This window comes from Carettochelys insculpta, unplaced genomic scaffold (genome assembly GCF_033958435.1).
Source record: "Carettochelys insculpta isolate YL-2023 unplaced genomic scaffold, ASM3395843v1 scaffold_0039, whole genome shotgun sequence".
NCBI classification, from domain to species: Eukaryota; Metazoa; Chordata; order Testudines; family Carettochelyidae; genus Carettochelys; species Carettochelys insculpta.
In genome coordinates, this window is record NW_027439076.1 from 33,534 (window position 1) to 52,853 (window position 19,320).

The window sequence follows — 19,320 nt, forward strand, 5'->3', positions numbered from 1 at the left end:
GCATCCTTCAGAAGCCAGAGCTCCAGGAGAGGATTGGCCCATTGCTCTGTCCCTCCACGGCAGCCCCTTGTGTGAGCTGCACGCTGCAGGGCAGGGCCTGTGGGCTGGAGGCAGCTGGACAGAGTGAGGCTGAGCTCTCCGAATGCATGCACTGGCCTGTACTGCTGAGAAGTGTCTGCAGCCTTGGCTGCCTGGCAAGCGCTTGGCTTCTGTGGGCCCTGCAAGCCGATGAGGCAGCTGGGTTCTTGTCAGGCTGGTCCTCCATGGGGCAGTGTCAGGACTCTGCTGGAGCCAGGGTGAGGCGGCACTCCTGCCGCTAGACCTCCTGAGGTGCCTGGTTTCAGGCTGCTCCAGAGCCCTTCGATGGGCCTGGCTGTGCACGAGCTGCTCATCAGAGCACTGACCCCCTCCTCTTGAGTGTGCCATGTGCCCTGCCCACCAGTCCCCTGAAACTGCAGTGGGAGATGGAGGTGGGGGCAGGGATTACTCCTTGGGGTGAAATGCTGCCACCCTGATGGCTGTCCTGGACTCTAACCACATCTCCCCTTCCTTAGCTCTGCCCCCAGGAGGCCGTGGTGACTCCTTCCAGCCCAGAGAGCCTCGCAGTACTGCTGGGACTCCCCTGACTGGCGACGAGATCCTCAGCATTAACCAAGGTGGGGATCCCTTCAGTGCTTGCTGTGATCTGGCCTGTTTCGGGGGGGATGGGCAGGGGAGGTGGTGCTGGAAGACCAGGGATGCTGTGGGCAGACCAGTCAGTGCATGGAGCAAGTCCAGCTCAGCTGGTGCCCTGCCAAGGGTCGTGTATCCCAGCACATCTCCATGACTGGTGGTGGGAGTGGTGCCTGCATTAGGAGACCCTGAGAACCAGCTGGCCCATCTGGGGTTGGGGGAGGCAGCTCAGCTGGTGTCCAAGGTATCCCAAGCTGCTCTCTGAGCCTCTGCTGTCCACGCCCGGCTGCGGTTGCCGCTGGTGATGCAAGGCAAGAGAGCAGGAGCTGAAGGAACAGCAGAGCAATTCCCCCATCCCATCCGGGGAACTCTTGGCACTCAGCTGCGGGAGGAAGGAGGCAGCTCAAGAACAGGCTGGGGACAGCTGCCCAGGAGGTGGCTGGCACCAAGCAGCAGGTCTGCGCTGGATCATGCATTCACTGATTGGGGTGCCAGGGGAGCTGACTCAGCTGGCTGCTCCCTGGTGGGTGTAGGCTGCTTGGGTACAGCCTGCCTGTGGTGCCACAAATGACACATTCTTACACCTCCAGAGCTCATCCTACCAGAGGTCCCAGAGAGCAGCTTCCTGATGGAGGGTGACATCGTCAAGGTGGTGAGTGAGGCTTCTGGGGCTAGGCCTGACTCTCCTTTGGCACAGGTGCCTGAGACCAGCTCGGCAGGGAGCTGGGTCAGGGCTGGGGAGGCCTGTTTCTGTTCCAAGCTTTGGGCACCTGGGCTTGCTACTGTGGCACTTGGCACAAGGAATGCCCTGCCCTGCCCTGGGAAGGAGGGCAGCACAAAGCAGTGCTCTGCAGGGGCCCTGTGCTGGGGTCCAGTCTGGCAAAGTCGTCCTGTGTGGTACTGAGTATCCCCTGAGATGCTTGCAAGCACTTGGGAGAACAGGGTTAACAGTCGAAAGGATCTTGGCAACCTGCAGAAATGGCTCCTAAGAAGTAGGCTGAAATGTCACTGGGTCCCAGGCCATTGGCTACACATGGAGTTGTTGCAAACACAATGGCTGTCTCCATGTGCCGCTTCTGGAAGCAGTATGGTAGTGAGGCATGGAGGTAAATTTCTATGCCTCATTAGCATACAGGCATGCCATCTGGAGTCCAGAAGTGGCACGTATAGACACAGCCAGTGGGAAAGGACAGCCTCAAAGGGAGCCCTGCGGAAAAGATTCGTGGCTCTCAGCCTTGATGAGCTTAGTTCTAGGGGGTTGTTTTTTGGGAACAGTTGTGCTGCATGTGAGCAGGGTGCTGGCAGGTTCCTGCCCATTTTGCACAGCACTGACAAGGCCTCATCTGCAGCATGGGGTTCAGAGCAGGACCCACACCAGGGAAAGTGGACAAACTGGACTCTCCAGGAGTGCAACATGGGGAAAGATCCCCTCCCCCACAGCCTTCAGTCTCAGGGCCTGGACAATAGGAGGCATTTCAAGTATGACAAGATGACCCTACAGACGAGGATAACAAATTGTTATGCTGAGAGTAGGACAAGGGGCTTCAACTGGAGCAAGTGAGATGTTGGTCACTAATGTGCTGTGGAGGTGGCTAATCTGGGTCTAGTGTTGAACTAAGACCAGAATTTGACTGGATCTGTTTGAGGTTAAACAGCCACCTGCCCTAGGTGGTCGAGATGATACTTAGCCCTGTCCTGAATGGGGCCATGACAATGATTCAGGGCTGGAGCACATGACCTGTGAGGAGAGATGGAGGGATTTGGGCTTATTCAGCCTGCAGAAAGGGGTGGGTGTGTGTGTGTGTGGGGGGGGGGGGTGTTATAACAACCTTCAACTTTCTGAATGGGGCTGGAGAGGCTGTTTTCAGTGGTGACAGATGGCGGAACAAGGAGCAATGGCTTGAAGTTATAGGGGGGAGCTGTGGGTTGAATATTAAGAAAAAACTGTCCCCCAGCAGGGTGGTGAAGCACTGGAATGTGTTCCCTAGAGGTTTTCAAGTCCTGGCTTGACAAGGTCCTGGCTGGGATGACTGAGTTGGGGCTGATCCTGTCTTGGGAAGGGGGCTGGACTGGGTGACCTCCTGAGGTCCCTTCCTGACCTAGGAGTCTGATTTCCAGCAGCTCATACAGCCACTGACCAATCATGAGTGGCTGATGGGTGTTGGAGAAGGCAGTGAAGGGACACTCAAACCTGGCAGACTTACTGGGCTCTGGGCTGAGGTTCAGTCCTATGGACAGCTGCCCACCAGCCAGCTTATTTCTCTCCCTCCTGCTCCAGAGCCCTGGCAGAGAGTTCTCTTCTGCAAGCCGGAAATGGCCAAAGAGGAGAGGCACGGTGCGGATCCCATACATCCTTTCCCACCAATACGGTAAGTGGCATCAGTGCTCAGGCCCTCTCCTGGAGGGCAGGTTCCAGGCACTGGGGGCACAGCTGGCAATTGGCACTCCAATGTGGCAGCCCAAACAAAGGCCCCTCCTTGCCTGTCTGGCCAGGCTTTCCCCAGCTGTGGGAATAGACCTGTTGACTGGTCTGGAGGGGGTTTTGCTGGCCCTGGGGCTCGCATTGTTCCCCTGCTAATTCCCCCTCCCCCAGTCACCAGCCTGAGTGCAGCCACCTTAGTGTGTACATGGCACCATCACAAATGGTTGTGGCTAGGGCTGGTGCATGAGGTGGGCTGGTACCTGCAGCAGCTGGGGCCCTGCATTCGGAGCAAGGGGGCCCTGCTGTGCGCTCCAGGTGTGCGCGTGTGAGGAGGGGGAGCAGTGCCCTGCACTCACTGATGCAGCTGGGGCCTGGCTGGCTCTCTGGGCTGCCTCCTTTGGAGTAGGAGGGGCCTGGGGCAGGGGAGGTGTCCTGGCCCTTCCTTGGGCTGGGGCGGGGGGTCATGTGGTTGGTTCCCTGTCCCCCTCTCCAGTGGCTTCTGCTGCTGGCAAAGCCAGGTTGTGGGTGAGGAGTGACAGTGCACAGTCCTGCCCCCCATGGTATCCTCTGAGGGTCCTGAGCCCCTGCACTAGGGCCAGTCATGCTGGTCACTGGCTTGTGCTGCCGGTTCCTCCAGCCCCACCGCTGATGGCTGGCCATGGCCGTGTCTGCTTCCATGGAGCTATTCTGCTCCGTGGCCTGCCTGCATAGCCCCAGCTCCTGGGGAACAGCTGCTGAGCGAGAGCTCCATACCCCCTGGGGGCAGGGAGGCAGGTGAGGCTGCCCAGTGGTGTGACAGGCACCTCCTCTCCCCAGACGCACCCAGTGTGAAGGTCATCCAGGACGCACTGGCAGACTTCGCTAAGGTCACGTGTGTGACATTCGTTCCGTACTCGTACCAGAGAGACTTCGTCTCCATCACACCCCTGTCAGGGTTAGTATTGAGCCGCAGCAGGAAACACCTGCTCGCCTGCCTCCTCCTCACTCTGGGTGGCCCCTTCTGGCTGTGCCAAGCCACAGCCTGGCTGGCTGCACCACTCCTGACCCCTCCTCCGGAGTCTGATTCCCACCCGGTAATGCCCCTTGAGGCTGTGGTGTGGGGCAGAGTTCTTGGTCCAGTGGTGACTCGCTGGTGCAGGACTGCAGCCCCTGCCAATCAGCAGCTGGAGCTGGGCCTGGGCACCTCGGCTCATGCAGCCTGTACTGGTGTGAAGTAGCAGTAGGAGCCGGTCAACCTCTGGACAGGATGTCGGAAGCAGAGTGCTGTCCCTCAGCACACCTGAGCTGCAGGAGGCATTCCCACTGGTGGGGACTGACCATGGCCTCGGCACTGGGAGCACAGCTGAGGGCCAGGTGCTTAGTTGCCTCTCGAGGTGCCCCTGCAGTCCCTAGAGCTCATCTGAGCTCTCCTCAGCAGTCTGTTCCTGCACTGCTCCCTTCCCCTGGCACGCAGCTCTGCCAGCAAGGCTGGTGCACCCTGTGGGCACCAGACTGGGTGGAGGTGGTGCCTGGCTCCCTGAGCTGAGCAGCCTGGAGCTCTGCTGACCCCTACAGAGCTGAAGGGGAAGCCTCCCAGGTGGGGCAGCTGCTTCAGTTCCCAGCTGATTCCATGTGGGTAGCACTTGGCCTGATCCTGCCTGAAGCCCAAGGGAGTGCTGGGGCCAGATCCCGCCTTTGGGAGGAACTTGTATTGGTGTAACTAAGCAGGGCCATTCCTGCTGGCTGTGGGAGCTGCATGGATGAGCTGGGGTCAGCTCTTGATTCCAAAGTCTGCAAGCTGCAGTGGGGGTGCAGGGTCGGGCACCTGACAGCTCAGCAAATGTGAGCCCCACATCTAGCAATTAACCCTTTGGGGGCAGCACCTCCAAGTGCTTCCACCAGTCTCCTGTGGCTGCTGCTTTCCTTTGGTTATGCAGCAGCTGCTCTTGGCAGGTGTGTTCCCTTAGGGCTGCCTCTGGTTCCCACTAGGTGCTTCTCCAGTGTTGGTCATTCTGGTGGGATGCAGGTGGTCTCCTTGGCCCCATCTTGCCTGCGCCAGGGGAAGGGGGTGGCTCTGCACGAGCTCATGCATGTGGTGGGTTTCTGGCACGAGCACTCCAGGGCTGACCGGGACAAGTACATTCGCATCTCCTGGAATGAAATTTTGACTGGTAAGTTCTCCCCTTGGGCCCCTTCCAGATCCACTCCCTCACAAGCAGTGAGGGGGGACTGCTGCAGTTGGGGGACAGCCTGTCTCCCTGTTCCCCACAGCTGATCAGATGTCTCCCCTTGGGGAGAATGAAGGGATCTTCCTTCTAGCCCTCCTTGCAGAGCACAGGCTCCCTGGCTGGACCCCTGGGTAGGGGCTGGGACAAATGGCTCCAGGGTCACTTGGATATACACCGCAGATGGCAAACCCTGCCTCCACATCACCTGGGAGATGCTGGACTTCAGAGCCCCTACGACTAATCCTTACCTCATCCCAGGCCCAGAGGGACTCTCTGGATGCTAAAGTAGGACAAAGGCCACTAAGTGCGTGCCCCCGGCTGGTGTGCCAGAGAGCATGGAAGAGGTGCAGTTGTCCAGCAGGGTGGAGGGTGGGTGCTGCGTGTGATGGGGTTCTGGGGTCCCCCAAGCTCTGCACCCTGTCCGCAGGCAGGAGAGTCTCTCACTCAGCAGGAAAACAGCGGGTTTATTAGCCGACAGGACACAGCATCATACAGAGGAGTCAGTACAGCAGGCAGAGACAGCCAGTCCAATTCATGTTGGGGAGAGGAGGCCCCGAGGGGCCCCCAGAGCTGGGGCCTTGCCCCCTTCTTTGTCTCTCTCTCCCTCAGCCCAGACTAACTGCTTCCCAACTCCCAGTTCCAATTCAAACCCCTCAGGCTCCACCTCCTCCTTTGTCTGCAGTACAAAGGTGTTACCTGGTCGTCAGGGTTACCCTCAGCAGGAGCCCCACACCCTCTGTGAGCCACACACAGGTATCCCCCACTCCATCACATCTCTCCCCACTTCCAGACCGAACTGAGCGGGGTCACTCAGCCAGTGACCTGGGGAAGTTCGGGGCCCTCCCCTCGTGATCGGGCATCAGCTGTACCCTCAGTGCTCCCTTTGATGTGCACCACCTCCATGTCATAATCCTGCTGGGGGAGGCTCCAACTCAGGAGCTTGGTATTGGCCCTTTTCATGTGATGCAGCCGGACAAGTCCCTTTAGTTCCCTCAGGCTGGTCGGTCTCCCTGCTTCAGCCCCGGTCCGTCAGCCACGTTCTCAAGTCGGGCAGGCAGAGCCCATACAGATGCTGCAGCACCAACAAATCAAATAGTTCTTTTCTGGTCTGGGCCCTGCCCTGTCTGACCACCAGCCCATACAGCTGCTCCAGCCAATGTTTGGAATTCAGTTACACTCCAGTAAAAGAAGGTACAAATGCTTCCACCCTTGGCATTTAGCCAGACCACCACAATGGCTGTGTGCCTCAGTTTCCCCTTCCATGCCACACAATAGGTTTGGAATGTTCCTCCTCATGTGAGAGGTTGCAAGACTAGTTACAGGGAACAATGGTGACATTTCAGAGTTACAGACTCCTTCAACATACAATTCATGCTTCTACATCAATGTCATCATGTCACACGGCTCTTTCCAAACCTTCAGTACATGGTACAATTCTACAGCTTTTGGTAGCAGCACCCCTCGGCTACAACAGTCAGCGTGAGTAACAGAACAAACCCATTGCAACTGCACATTTACGTTGCTCTTTGGTAGACCACAACCTTTGTGCAACATCCTCGAGAATCTGGTATTTTGGGGATAAATGGCTGAGGCCTTTCTTAGCACCATCAAGTTCTAATCTTCTCTCTTGCCCCCTGGGGTGGAAATTTGATCTCTCTGGCTGTGCCCTCCCTTCTAACAAGTGCTGGGCCATTGATGATCTCAGGGAGATGGCCCCCTCCCAGCCAGCCTGGAAATTTGCAAACCAAACTGCTTTCTAAGAGTTGTTTTGTGAGTTCCAGTCGCAGAATCCACATGAAGGAATCCCTGTTTATCCCTTACTGGCCCACCAGGCCCACAGCTCCTTTGTCCTTTTACCTCCAACTTCTGCCTCCCTGTGGAATCAGAATTGGAGTCCAGTGTGAGAATATAAGTGTTCCCACCATCTGGAGATGGGGAATTGCTGAACCTCTCCTGCATCCTACAGAGATTGACTGTGCAGCTGTTTTACTTGGTTCTCACAGGGCTGCTCACATTCCCTGATAGTTTTTACTTTACTTGCACCAGCTTCCAATTCCTGAGAAACTTTTACACTGTCTGCTTTGGACCCTTGCAGAGCACAGCCAGTGGTTTCACACTCAGGCAGGTCCTGGCCATCAGGGGCTGAAACAAACTTCTCCCCAGGCAAAGGGCTGCTCTGGCTCTTACAGACAAGCACCTTTCCTGTTCACTCTCCTTCACCTCACTCCCATTTTCTGCAGTCCCCACAGACGGGTCAGGAAAAGTTTCAGGGAAATTCTCTTCCTTAAGAGCTTCCCCAAACAATAACTCACCCCTGTCTGCCTCCACGGGGGCACTGCTCCCTTGAGCCACAACCAGCTCCTGGGGTTCACCTACACCCAGGATCACTTCTGGCCCATTAGGCAGATTCCCACGTAATCCCCCTCCAGGCAGACAGCCAGTACCACCGGACAGAAGGTTAGGATCCCTTTCCTCCCCTCTGCTACCAGCCTCTTTATCTTCATCAGGCAGCGTAACTCCATTGCCCATCTGTTCTTCCTGTGCCCTGGCTGGAGGATGACTCTGGTAGGACAGAGTCCTCTCATCCCCTCCCAGTAACACCTCAGCATCAGGCAAAGAACAAGTACCAGAATCGTCTGGTCTCTGGGATTCCCTGATGATACTAACTGGATCAGACCGAGTTAAAGCATCATCCCCCCTGAGAGACACAGAGGTAGGCCCACTTCCCATCTGGGCTTCAGCTGCCCTCAGATCCAGCTCTGGGATCTTGGCTCCATCTTGAGCCCCCACAGGCTCAGGCAAAGGATTCACTTCCCCAGAAGCAGAAGCACTTTTCTTGCACCAAGGACCAGTGTCCTTAGCAGGGATACCACTGCCCCATTCCGGAGCCATTCCCTCTGCTCCAGCCCCCATGGCTGGATTTAGAGACACACCTGGAATGCTCTTTTCTGGTGGATCCTTCTCCAGCCACCCCAGGCTGGTGAATCTTCCTCAGACAATGGGCTAGTTTCCTCATTGGCACCTTTTCCAAACGCAGGCTCTGCTCTCTCCCCAGGCTGCTGCTGCTGCTGTTCAACACAGACAGACAATGGGAGACACTCTCTCCTTTGTCCCAGCCCCCCGGCTGGTCTCCACACACACACAGAAGGTGGAGCAGCTTCTCTCACAGACAACTTGCCATTCCCAGTGGACAAGCTGCTTTCCTGCCCAGACACACAGGCACCTTCCTCGGCCCAGGCCTGGAAAACTCTTCGCAGGGCTGTCTTGGCCACTAGTAGATGAAGGGTTAGAATCGCTCCTTCCCTCCTTGAGCTGCGGCAGGCCACTCGGTTCAGAACTCCATGCAGTCCAGGGTTCCCTGCCCTGATCCGGGCTCACCTCTGCAGGATTCTCCCCAGCCCTCAGCTCTGCCACTGCACATCCACGCTGCCTTGTCCAGCTCCTTTAATCTCGATTCGGTTTCCAGGTGCTCCCACTTCACAGCGGAGTTGCTCAGCGTGGTTGCAGGCTCTCAGGCTGATGCCCTCTGCACCCCACGCTTCCTGGAAGAATCCCTTCAGTGTGCCAGGCTCCTTGCGGGTCACAAGCTCCCCAGGGTTAGGCCGTAGGCCCCTCTGCCCTCTGGGACCGACTCCAACAGACTCCCAGCGGAACCCCTTCTTCAGTGTGACACCTGCTCTCAAGGGCCATGAGCACCCTGTCTTGGGAAGAACTCATTCAGCGTCAGCCTCCTCAGGGGTCACTTGTTCCTGGGGGTTGGGCTCTCGGCCCCTCCACCTTCTGGGACCGACTCCAACAGATTCCCAGGAGTAACCCCTCCTCGGGTGTGACACCCCCTCTCGAGGACCACAACCGCAGTTGCCTGGGTTCGGCCGCAGGCCCCTCCGCCTTGGGGAACTGCACCTCACTGCCCTTCAGCACACCTGGGTCTCGCAGGCCCCTCTTCTTCTTCCGTGGCCCCAGTCACTTACTGCTGGATGCTCCATCCTCAGGGTGCAGAACATCCCACTTCTGACACCAGTGTGACGGGGTTCTGGGGTCCCCCAAGCTCTGCACCCTGTCCGCAGGCAGGAGAGTCTCTCACTCAGCAGGAAAACAGCGGGTTTATTAGCCGACAGGACACAGCATCATACAGAGGAGTCAGTACAGCAGGCAGAGACAGCCAGTCCAATTCATGTTGGGGAGAGGAGGCCCCGAGGGGCCCCCAGAGCTGGGGCCTTGCCCCCTTCTTTGTCTCTCTCTCCCTCAGCCCAGACTAACTGCTTCCCAACTCCCAGTTCCAATTCAAACCCCTCAGGCTCCACCTCCTCCTTTGTCTGCAGTACAAAGGTGTTACCTGGTCGTCAGGGTTACCCTCAGCAGGAGCCCCACACCCTCTGTGAGCCACACACACACACACACAGGTATCCCCCACTCCATCACAGAGGGTGGGTGCTGCGTCGCTTCCAGGGACGTGCTGTAAGCTAGGCAATGGGCAGTTGGTGTGGATGTGTTACGCTCCTGTTGCCTTCCAGGCTTTGAAATTAACTTCATGAAATCCTGGACTAGCAACATGCTGGTGGGCTATGACTACTCCTCGGTCATGCACTACGGCAGGTAAGTGCAGGGGCTGAGCGCCTGCCGGCTCAGCAGTGGGAGTTCTCCTCCTCTGCCTGCAGCTTGTTCCAACCCCAGTGTGCAGGCAGCTCTTCACTTGGTTTGCACCCTGCCCCACAGCTAGTCTGGTTCTGTGCAGACTCGGGCAGCACCACTGCTCTGACTCATGTGCCAGTGACGGGCAAACATCCCCAGCCAGCTGAGGGGGTCACTCGGGTGCCCAGTGACTCTAATAATGTGCTAATGCTAGCAGCATTGGGAGCTCCCTGCTGTTGGGGCACCTCACCTTAGTGCCAAGCAGGTGGTGCTTGGAGGGAGAGCCATGCTCTGAGCTAAGCCCAGGGTACGCCTTGTGCTTGACGGAGACGGTGCTTGTACATGCATCTAATCATCTGATTCAGACAGGGAAACTTCCAACCACCTCTTGAGATACCTGGCCTGAGATGGGGCCACAGGCAGCTTCCCCAACTCAGTGTTGGAGACCCAGCTTGGGAGATCTCTGCTTCTCGTGGGCTGCATGGTCTCCTCTTCCTGAACTCTAGGTATGCCTTCAGCATGACTGGCTTGCCCACCATTGTGCCACTATCCAACCCTGATGTTCCTCTTGGGCAGAGGTGGAACCTGAGCCATTCGGATATTGCCAGAGTCAACAAGCTGTACAAGTGTTCTCAGATGGCGCCTGGCTCAGGTAGGGCAGAGCTGGGCAATGCTCCAGGGAGGGTGAGAAGCCATGGGAGCAGGAATGCATCAAAACACTTTGACCCATATCTTGTGGACAGGGTCTGGGGAGTAGTCTCCTTCAGGAATAGAAGCTGGGTGGGGGTATGGTTAAGGGGAGGGCTGGTGCGGGAACAAGGCCTCTGCCAGGGTGGGAGTACAACTGCCCTCTGCGCCAGGGTGGCTAATTCTCTGCTGACCGCCCTACAGAACTAGAGCTAGTGATGTGTGCTTGGCTTAGATGATGCTGCTGCTCCATCTTTGACATGTGGTGTTGAACAACACCCACCACTGAGGTGGTCAGGACATGAATCAGTCTCTGCTCCAACTTCTTTCCAGAAAGCCCAAAGGAAAAAACCACCAAAGAGAACATTGAGTCTGTCCCAAAGGAGCTGGAACCCTGCCCATCTGAAGGGGCAATCGGAGCATCTACCCACTCTTCAGGAACCACCTCCCCTGAAACAGCAACACCTGTAAGGGAGCCCTCTGGACCAACAGCAAGTCCACCCTGGCTCTGGATGCAAGAACCCATGGGGAGAACTGCAATGGATGGTGAAGGACAAAGTGTCTCTCTGACTCCAGCATGGGGATTTGGGTCAGTGACACAAGATCCTACAAGTCTGTCTACCCAGGCCAAGACTTACCCAAAAGTGAGCAGGGAGCCCCCTCCACCTCCCCTGGAAATGGGCACTGCAGAACCTGAGGGAAAACTTTGGATTCCTACAGAGGACACGTCACTCCGGGGTGCTGAACCCACTCTGGAGCCTACAGTAACGTTTTCTCCAGGGAGCCATAGGCAGGCAGTAGAGGGACTCAGTACCACTGAAACGTCCACACAAAGTTTTGCAGAGCTTGAATTAACAGAACTGGTCTCCTCTGCTAGTATAACCCCTCTGGAGCCAGGGGACACTGTTATTCCCCCATCACCTGGAGAGACTACAAGCACCCAAGGAAGGGAACTGACCAATTGCCCTACCCATGGCACCCCAAAGGTGCCCTTTGCAACACCTGCAGCTGATGTCATGACCTCATCTCTGGAGACTCAGACTGAGCTGGCCAGAGCAGAGATCCCCAGCTCCTCAGAGGAGAGTGCAGAGGCACACACAGCAGAACTGCCTCTCAGATCATCCCACCCTGAGCAAGTAAGTGCCACAGAAACCTCCCATCCAACAAGCATGGAGAAGTGGACCACTAACTTAACCAGATGGGCCAGTGCTGGACCCAAAACCCCCAGCGTACCTCCCAGGACCTGGTCTGCCCCAGCTTGGGTGAGTCTGTCTCCATTGCTACAGATGATCACTGTGACACATGCTCCAGCACAGCCCTTTCTGCTTCCTGCTGTGCAGAACGGGACCAGCAGCCAGACAGAGCGATCCCAGCCTGCAGGTGGCCAGGCCTACAGCTCCAGGAGTCATGAGCAAAGTGCCACAGCTATCCCTGCTAGGGGCACGACAGAGTCTGAACCCACAGAAATGACACAACTGACATCAGTAATGACCTCCTTCACGCTGGCTGAGAACCACTCGCTTTACCCAATGAAAACAGGGCTGCAGGGGACTGAGACAGGGCACAAGAAAGGCACAGACCTGTCTCCATTGGGAATGGAAGCCTCCCATAGAGCACCTGCTCTCGAAGCTACCTCTTCCACGGTGCTCCAAACTGAGCTAGCATTTACAGACACCACAAACATCCAGGCCAGCTACCAGCATGGTTCTGCCAGCCCAACGGAAGGGACCAGGTCGAAAGCTGCAGAGTCTCTTACAGAAGCAGAAACCCTTCCAGTGGCTTGGGTCTCCCAAGCCCCTGACTCAGTTGAGACTGGTGTGCAAGCAACTAGCACCAGCAACAGAAATGAAACAAGGGTGCATACCACCGCGCTAGCGCCTATTGGAGGTGCTTCACCTTCAGTAACTGGACCCACAGCACCCTCCATGGAGTTTGTTACTGGGTTCTCCAAAGCCCCCTCCAATGCAGGATCTGCAGCAGCTGCAAGAAGCAAAGATGGGAGCCAAGCTGCTGTCCCCACCAGAAGATCAACTGAGAGATGGATACAAGAAACCAGTAACACAAGAGGAGAAACATATGCACCTGCTTCTGTGAGGACATCCTCCACAGCTACTGAACTGAAACACAGGGGTCATCCTACAAGCAGAGCGTTGAGCTTGGGAACTACTGGGGCTCAAGCCAGCAGCCCAAGTGAGATGGAAACTTCAGAAATTGTGCCTCCTTGGGCCAAAGCCAAAAACCAGTTTAGCTCCTCTGGACCCAGGGAGGGATCTCTGCTTCCCAGTGCTACAGAAATGGTGTATTCCACCAAGCTGCTCCAGTCCTCCAGGCTCCCACAGCCCCTCTGAGGGGAGGAGAGAAGAACCTGGAGCCAGTTCCAGAATGGGGGCTGCACAAGTCACTGTCACCTTGCCACACACTAGGCAGGTGCCACCTGCAGCAATGCCTGAGTTCTCAGTTAATGAGAAGCTGACCCCTGTCTCTGAGGAACCCACAACCCATCAAGCCCACACAGGTGTCACAAGCCTGAGTCTAGTCTTAAACACTGGGCCCACCAAAGCAGCATCCCCCAGGGAGGGACCCTTGCTGCTGCAGGCTTCACCACAGAGTCCAGTGGTGCTGGATGTCAGACTCCAAACTGCAAGCCATCAACCAGTGCATGCAGCGAGTTCCAGGGAAAGCCTGACTCCCCCACAAGGAAGTCCTGCAATTTCCACTTCAGCACATGAGCTTCTGTACCATTCTGGGCAAGCTCTAGCCACTCCCAGCCCTTCTGGGACCCCTCCACACAGACCAAAGGAGGCTGGAGGAAGAAGGAAGGCTCTTCCTCCTCTTCTGGGAAAAACACTGCCCACTGAAACCTACATGAGCCCTTTTGCCATGGGAATTTCCAAGAGCCAGACATCCAACGCACCTGAGCAGCAAACCAAAGCTTCGCTGGGTAGGCAGCTTTCCTCTGCCCATGGCCAAGGTGCTAGCTCTCCCATGGCCAGCCCATTGGCAGGTGTGACTGGCCCTCTGTTGGGCATGTCTGAGAGCCCAGCCACTCCCACCGGTCTCAGCAGGGAACCTGTAGCCCATGCAGGGCATAGAACACATGAGGGTGGGGTTCCCAAAGGTGTCCCCTCTTCCCTCAAAGGCAGAACTGCTTTCCAGAGGAGTGACTTTAGAGGCTCCAGGGCTTGTGGAAACTAACTCCCATTCTGGTGCCAGGAAAGAACTTGGCTCTCTAACAGCAAGGACCTCCCTGCTACCGACTGCACCACTCACCTGAACAGCCAATCAAAATCACAAGCAGCCAAGTAATGCATGCCATGATGTCCCCAAGGGAAGAGTGGGCAAAGCACTTTATCCCCAGGAGGGGGGCAACCTGCGGAAATGAGGGCTGTGACAAGTCCAGTAGTTCCACAAAACTGTCCCCGTGGTCTCCTGAACCCACAGCACAGAGACCAGTGGTCAGAGGCACGCTGCCATGGATGACGACCTGGCTGGCTGTGCAGAACAGTGGAGTGTTTGGGGTGCGGGGTGTGAGTGTAAGGAGCAATAAAGATTTTAAAATGCATCTTGGCCTGGAGTCTTTTATGGGGCTGCACCGACCTACTTGAGCTGTCACCTGCACCAGGGCAAGGGCTGCACCACCCCAGGTGGACATGCAGGAAGTAGGGCTTCAGCTGAGTGTCAGAGTGGTGGTGTCTCCTCTGCCTGGCTGGGGAGCCGGGGCCAGCCTCCCTGCTGGCCTCAGGAACTGCTAGAGTGGCTCTACTTTCTCCATGTAGCCCCTATGACAAAATGGGGCCTCTTCCACCCCCCTCCTGCAGCTGCAAGGCCACATGCAGAAGTGTGAAAATGAATGCTCCTGCTGCACAGGTCTGGGCTGTAGCCAACTTCAGCTGGGCAGGAGCGTCCTGGGGGATGGCAGCTGGCCTCTCCTCATGCTTCAGTGGCAGCAGAGGGAGGCGTGGCTTGTGCTCTGCTTCGAGCAGCAGCACCACTTCCATTCCTCAGGCTGCCTGCAGCTGCTGGGAAGGGTGCCAGGCTCCAGACCAGGCCTAGTGGAGCCAGTCCCCAAACAGGTCACTGAGCAATGTAGCATTTCAGGGAGAGGCCCTCCCTGTTTAGCAAGGGACTGGTCGCAGCCCAGCCTAACAGAGCAGCTGAAGTGATGGGGTTTTGCTAGTTCTATTGGCTGAACTATCAAAGGTGTCCATAAATCCAGCTGTAAACTAAGGCAGCTCACCTGGCTTGTCTCCTGCTGTAGCCTTGAATCCCGGCTCTCTTCCGCCTGGCAGGAGGCAAACCCCACCTTACCATTTGGCTGGATTGAGATGAGGCTGAACTGTTGCATATGATTAGACCCCTTAGCTCCCAAGTTCAACTGTCTGTGGGGAACTTTGAAATCCTATCAGCAGATAGAAAAAAGGGGATTTCAGAGTTGGTGGGGTCCTTTTTGAAAATGACCCATCTGGACAAGCTGTGGCAGAGACATGGCCCTTTCAAAGGGCCATGTGGCTGCCAGCATGCTGATGAGGTGTTGAACATGGATTTCAGCGCCTCGTTAGTAATCTTCAGAATGGCAATTTGCATGGCCATTTTGAAGATTTGGGCTAGTGTAGACACAGCTAAAGGGTAACAAGACGACATGCTATAACTATATTAGAAGCAAGAGGAAGGCCAAGGACAGGATAGGCCCATTACTCAGTGAGGAGAGAAACAATATCGGAAAAGGTGGAAATGACAACAGAGGTGCTTAATGACTTTGTTTTGGCCTTCACCAAGAAGGTGGCTGAAGAAATACCTAACATAACACTAAGTCACATACCAACACAGTCACACATTGGAGTACCAAGAAGGTACAGTCTTTGCTGTTCTTCCCTTCTTTTTTTCCTGGATCTGTGGCTAACCAGTGGGGCTATGATTAAGGGGAGAGTTTATTTAAATGTGTGCCTGGAGAAAGCACATTTATCTGGGCAGCAAAGCAGTGTGCCCATGACTCAGGTCTCTGAATGTGGGGCTGAGGTCTCAGAAGAGAATCTGGAATTGGATCAAGCGCACAGAGAATTCAGTGACCAGGGAAAAGTTTCTTTGGTGCAGATTGACATTGAGGATCAAGTTAAAACCCTGCTAGAGGAGAATGGGGCAGGCGTGTGTTAGTAAGGACTTGCTGGCTAGGGAAGCTTGTACAAGTGAACTGTAACATGATGAAAGTCATTCATTGAGAGGAGCTCAGCGTGAGCAGCCATTGTCTGAATGTCAGTCATGTCATTTGCGTTTATACAGCCACCAATCTATTTGTGCTGGGCTGCTCCTGGAGTCTGACACAGAGGGGCCTCCCACAGAATTAAACACAGGGACATTCCTATCCCAACAACACCAATACCCAGTAAGCTGGTCAGACTCAGCCACTTGGTTATAATAGGACTGCTCACATTCCTGTACAGATTCCACTTCATCTGAAACAATTTTCAATCCAGCTGAACTTTTTCCTCTAAGCTATCCCCAGTGGAGCTTTCTAAATGAAAGTTAGTGGCTTCCCACTGAACAGAAAAATCCCAGCTGGCAGGAACTGAAACAAATTCTTTAGCTAATAAACTGCTGCTTTTCCAGACAGGTAATTCCCCTGATCTTTCCGAATCACATCAATATTATTCTCTTCAGCCACAGCAAACGGCTTGCACGAATCACTATTAGGATTCATTTCCTTAGATGCTTCTTCAGGCAATAATTCACCTTCACCTGGCTTTATGGGATATTGCGCAGCTGAGCTACAGCCAGCTTCTTCAGAATTTCACTTCCACACAGAACCATCTCTGGCCCATCAGGCAGATTTCTACACAATCCCCTTTCAGGTGAGCCATTAGATTCCCTAGACAGAAGGCTTGAGACACTCTCCCTCCCTTTGCAGCTTTCCACACTGGTACAATGAAAGTTCCCAGCCTCAGCGCACACAAGGTAGGACTTACTACAAGCTTGATTTTTTTGCAAAGAGAAGCCACAGCTCTTTAACCCCAAAATGCTAGATTCCAAACTTGCTGTGCCAGAGAGGTGGTCTAACAAAGCATTGTGAATGTACACTTGCAAGGGAGTACATCTTACTTTTCTAGACTTCATAAAAACATTTTCTCCTCAAAGCCAGCGTATGGTATTGTTGTCCAGACGGGGCTGTGGGGAGAGTGGACAACATCTGTGCACCATTCTCTTTCACAGAGAGAGAGAGAGAGAGAGAGAGAGAGAGAGAGGGAGAGAGCCTTGTGAGCTCGCTCTGAGCAGAACTTCTTTTGCAGAGTAAGGTGGATTTTCAGTTTTTTGTTCAGAGGCTGTGCACCTAGGAGTTGACAAGTCCCTACTATGCCTGAGTCCTCCGAGGGCTGAGTGGAACTGAGCACCTGTTGCTGTGCTGGGGAGGGGGGACTGTTACCCCACTTTCCGCCTCTGCTGGTGGACACGAGAGCTTCTTGTGTGTTGGGGAGACCTGGAAGGTGGGTGGGCAGGCTCGGTGTGATCAGCCCATCAGGTGACAAGCTCAAGGGGATTTCTGTGACCTAACAGATCACAAAGAGTGCCAAATGAAGAGGCAGCAATGAAGGGTCCTGTGGCACCTTATAGACTAACAGAAAAGTTTTGAGCATGAGCTTTTGTGAGCACAGACTCGCTTCATCAGATGCTGGTCATGGAAATCTGCAGGGCCAGGTATAAATAAGCCAGAGCAAGGCTGGGGATAACAAGGTTAGCTCAGTCAGCAAGGGTGAGGCTTACTACCAGCAGTTGATGTGGAGGTGTGAACACCAAGGGAGGGGAAGCTGCTTTTGTATTTAGCCAGCCATTCACAGGCCTTGTTTAAGCCTGAGCTGAGGGTGTCGAATCTGCAGATGAATTGGAGCTCAAATTTCTCTTTGAAGTCTGGTCCTGAAATTTCTTTTGCTGTAAGATAGCTACTTTTAAGTCTGCTACTGTGTGGTCTGGGAGATTGGAGTGCTCTCCTATGGGTTTTTGTATATTGCCATTTCTGATATCTGATTTGTGTGCATTTATTCTTTTACGTAGAGACTGTCCAGTTTGTCCGATGTATATAGCAGAGGGGCATTGCTGGCACATGATGGCATAAATTATATTGGTAGATGTGCAGCTGAATGAACCCACGATGGTGTGGCTGATCCGGTTAGGTCTTGTAATGGTGCTGTTGGTGTAGCTATGTGGGCAGAGCTGGCAACGAGATTTGTCGCATGGATGGGTCCCTGAGTTAAAGTGACTGTGGTGCAGTGTATAGTTGCTGGTTGGGATTTGCTTCAGGTTGTCTGTGAGCAAGGACTGGTCTGCCTCCCAAGGCCTGTGAAAGTGGGGGATCATTGTCCAGGATGGGTTGTAAATCACTGATGATGCACTGTAGAGGTTTTAGCTGAGGACTGTAGGTGATGGCTAGTGGTGTGGGGTGTGTTTCTCTCTTGGGCTTGTCCTGTAGTAAGAGGCTTTGTGGCACACGTCTGGCTCTGATCTGTTTTTTCACTTTTGTGTGTATTGCAGTTTCAAGAATACTTGGTAAAGGTCCTGTAGGTGTTTGCCTCTGTCGGAGGGGTTGGAGCAAATGGAGTTATATCTTAGTGCTTGGCTGTAGACAATGGATTGTGTGGTGTGCCTGGGATGGAAGCTGGAGGTATGAAGGTAGGCATAGCTGTCAGTGGGTTTACGGTACAGGGTGGTATTGATGTGGCTATTAGCACCATGGTGTCCAGGAAGTGGATCTCCTGTGTAGACTGTTCCAGGCTGATGTTGATGTTGGGGTGAAAGTTGTTGAAGTCCCAGTGGAATTTCTCCAGGGTATCCTTTCCATGGGTCCAGATGACTAAGATGTCATCAATTTTGTGTAAGTAGAGATGGGGTGCTAGTGGACGAGAGCTAAGGAAGTGCTGTTCCAGGCCAGCCATGAAAATATTGGCATATTGAGGGGCCACGCGGGTACCCATAGCTGTGCCGCTGATTTGGAGGTATATATCGTCGCCAAATCTGAAATAGTTGTATATGAGGATAAAGTTACATAGCTCAGCCATCAGATGTGCTACATCATCATCAGGGATACTGTTCTGGACAGCATTTATTCCATTTTTGTGTGGGATGTTGATATAGAGAGCCTCTACATCCATGGTGGCTAGGATAGTGTTTTCTGGTACATCATCAATATATTGCAGTGTTCTCAGGAAGTCAGTGGTGTCTCGGAGATAGCTGGGAGTGCTGGTGGCATAGGGTCTGAGGAGAGAGTCCACACAACCAGACAGTCCTTCAGTGAGTGCCAATGCCCGAGAGGATGGGGCATCCAGGATTTCCAGGTTTGTGGATCTTGGGTAGTAGGTAGAATAGCCCTGGATGGGGCTCTAGAGGTGTGTTGGTGGTATAAATCTGTTCTTGCGCTTGCGTAGGGGGTGTCCAGAGCAGATGTCACTTCTTAGTGTATTCCTCAGTGGGATCTGAGGAAAGTAGCTTGTAAAATCTGGTATTGGAGAGTTGTCTGGAAGCCACCTTCTTCCGGTAGTCAGACCTGTTCATGATGACAGTAGCTCCTCCTTTATCTGCCTCTTTGATTTATAATGTTAGAGTTGTTTCTGAGGCTGTGGATGGCATTGCGTTCCGCACGACTGAGGTGAGGCAAATGATGCTGTTTCTCCACAATTTCTGCCTGTGCGCGTCAGCGGAAGTGTTGTATGTATAGGT

The 19,320-nt window shown here is 54.6% G+C and overlaps 1 protein-coding gene across 1 annotated transcript; it reads left to right on the forward strand.

Annotated features, from left to right (window-relative positions):
- Positions 1-514: 514 nt before the first annotated feature.
- LOC142006075 (astacin-like metalloendopeptidase) lies at positions 515-12,714 on the forward strand. Its single transcript, XM_074983155.1, has 9 exons — positions 515-656; positions 1,263-1,324; positions 2,951-3,041; positions 3,911-4,028; positions 5,063-5,244; positions 9,816-9,897; positions 10,440-10,585; positions 11,629-11,756; positions 12,589-12,714. The coding sequence occupies exons 1-9, from the start codon at positions 515-517 to the stop codon at positions 12,712-12,714; spliced, it is 1,077 nt and encodes a 358-aa protein (XP_074839256.1).
- The last annotated feature ends 6,606 nt before the right edge of the window (positions 12,715-19,320 follow it).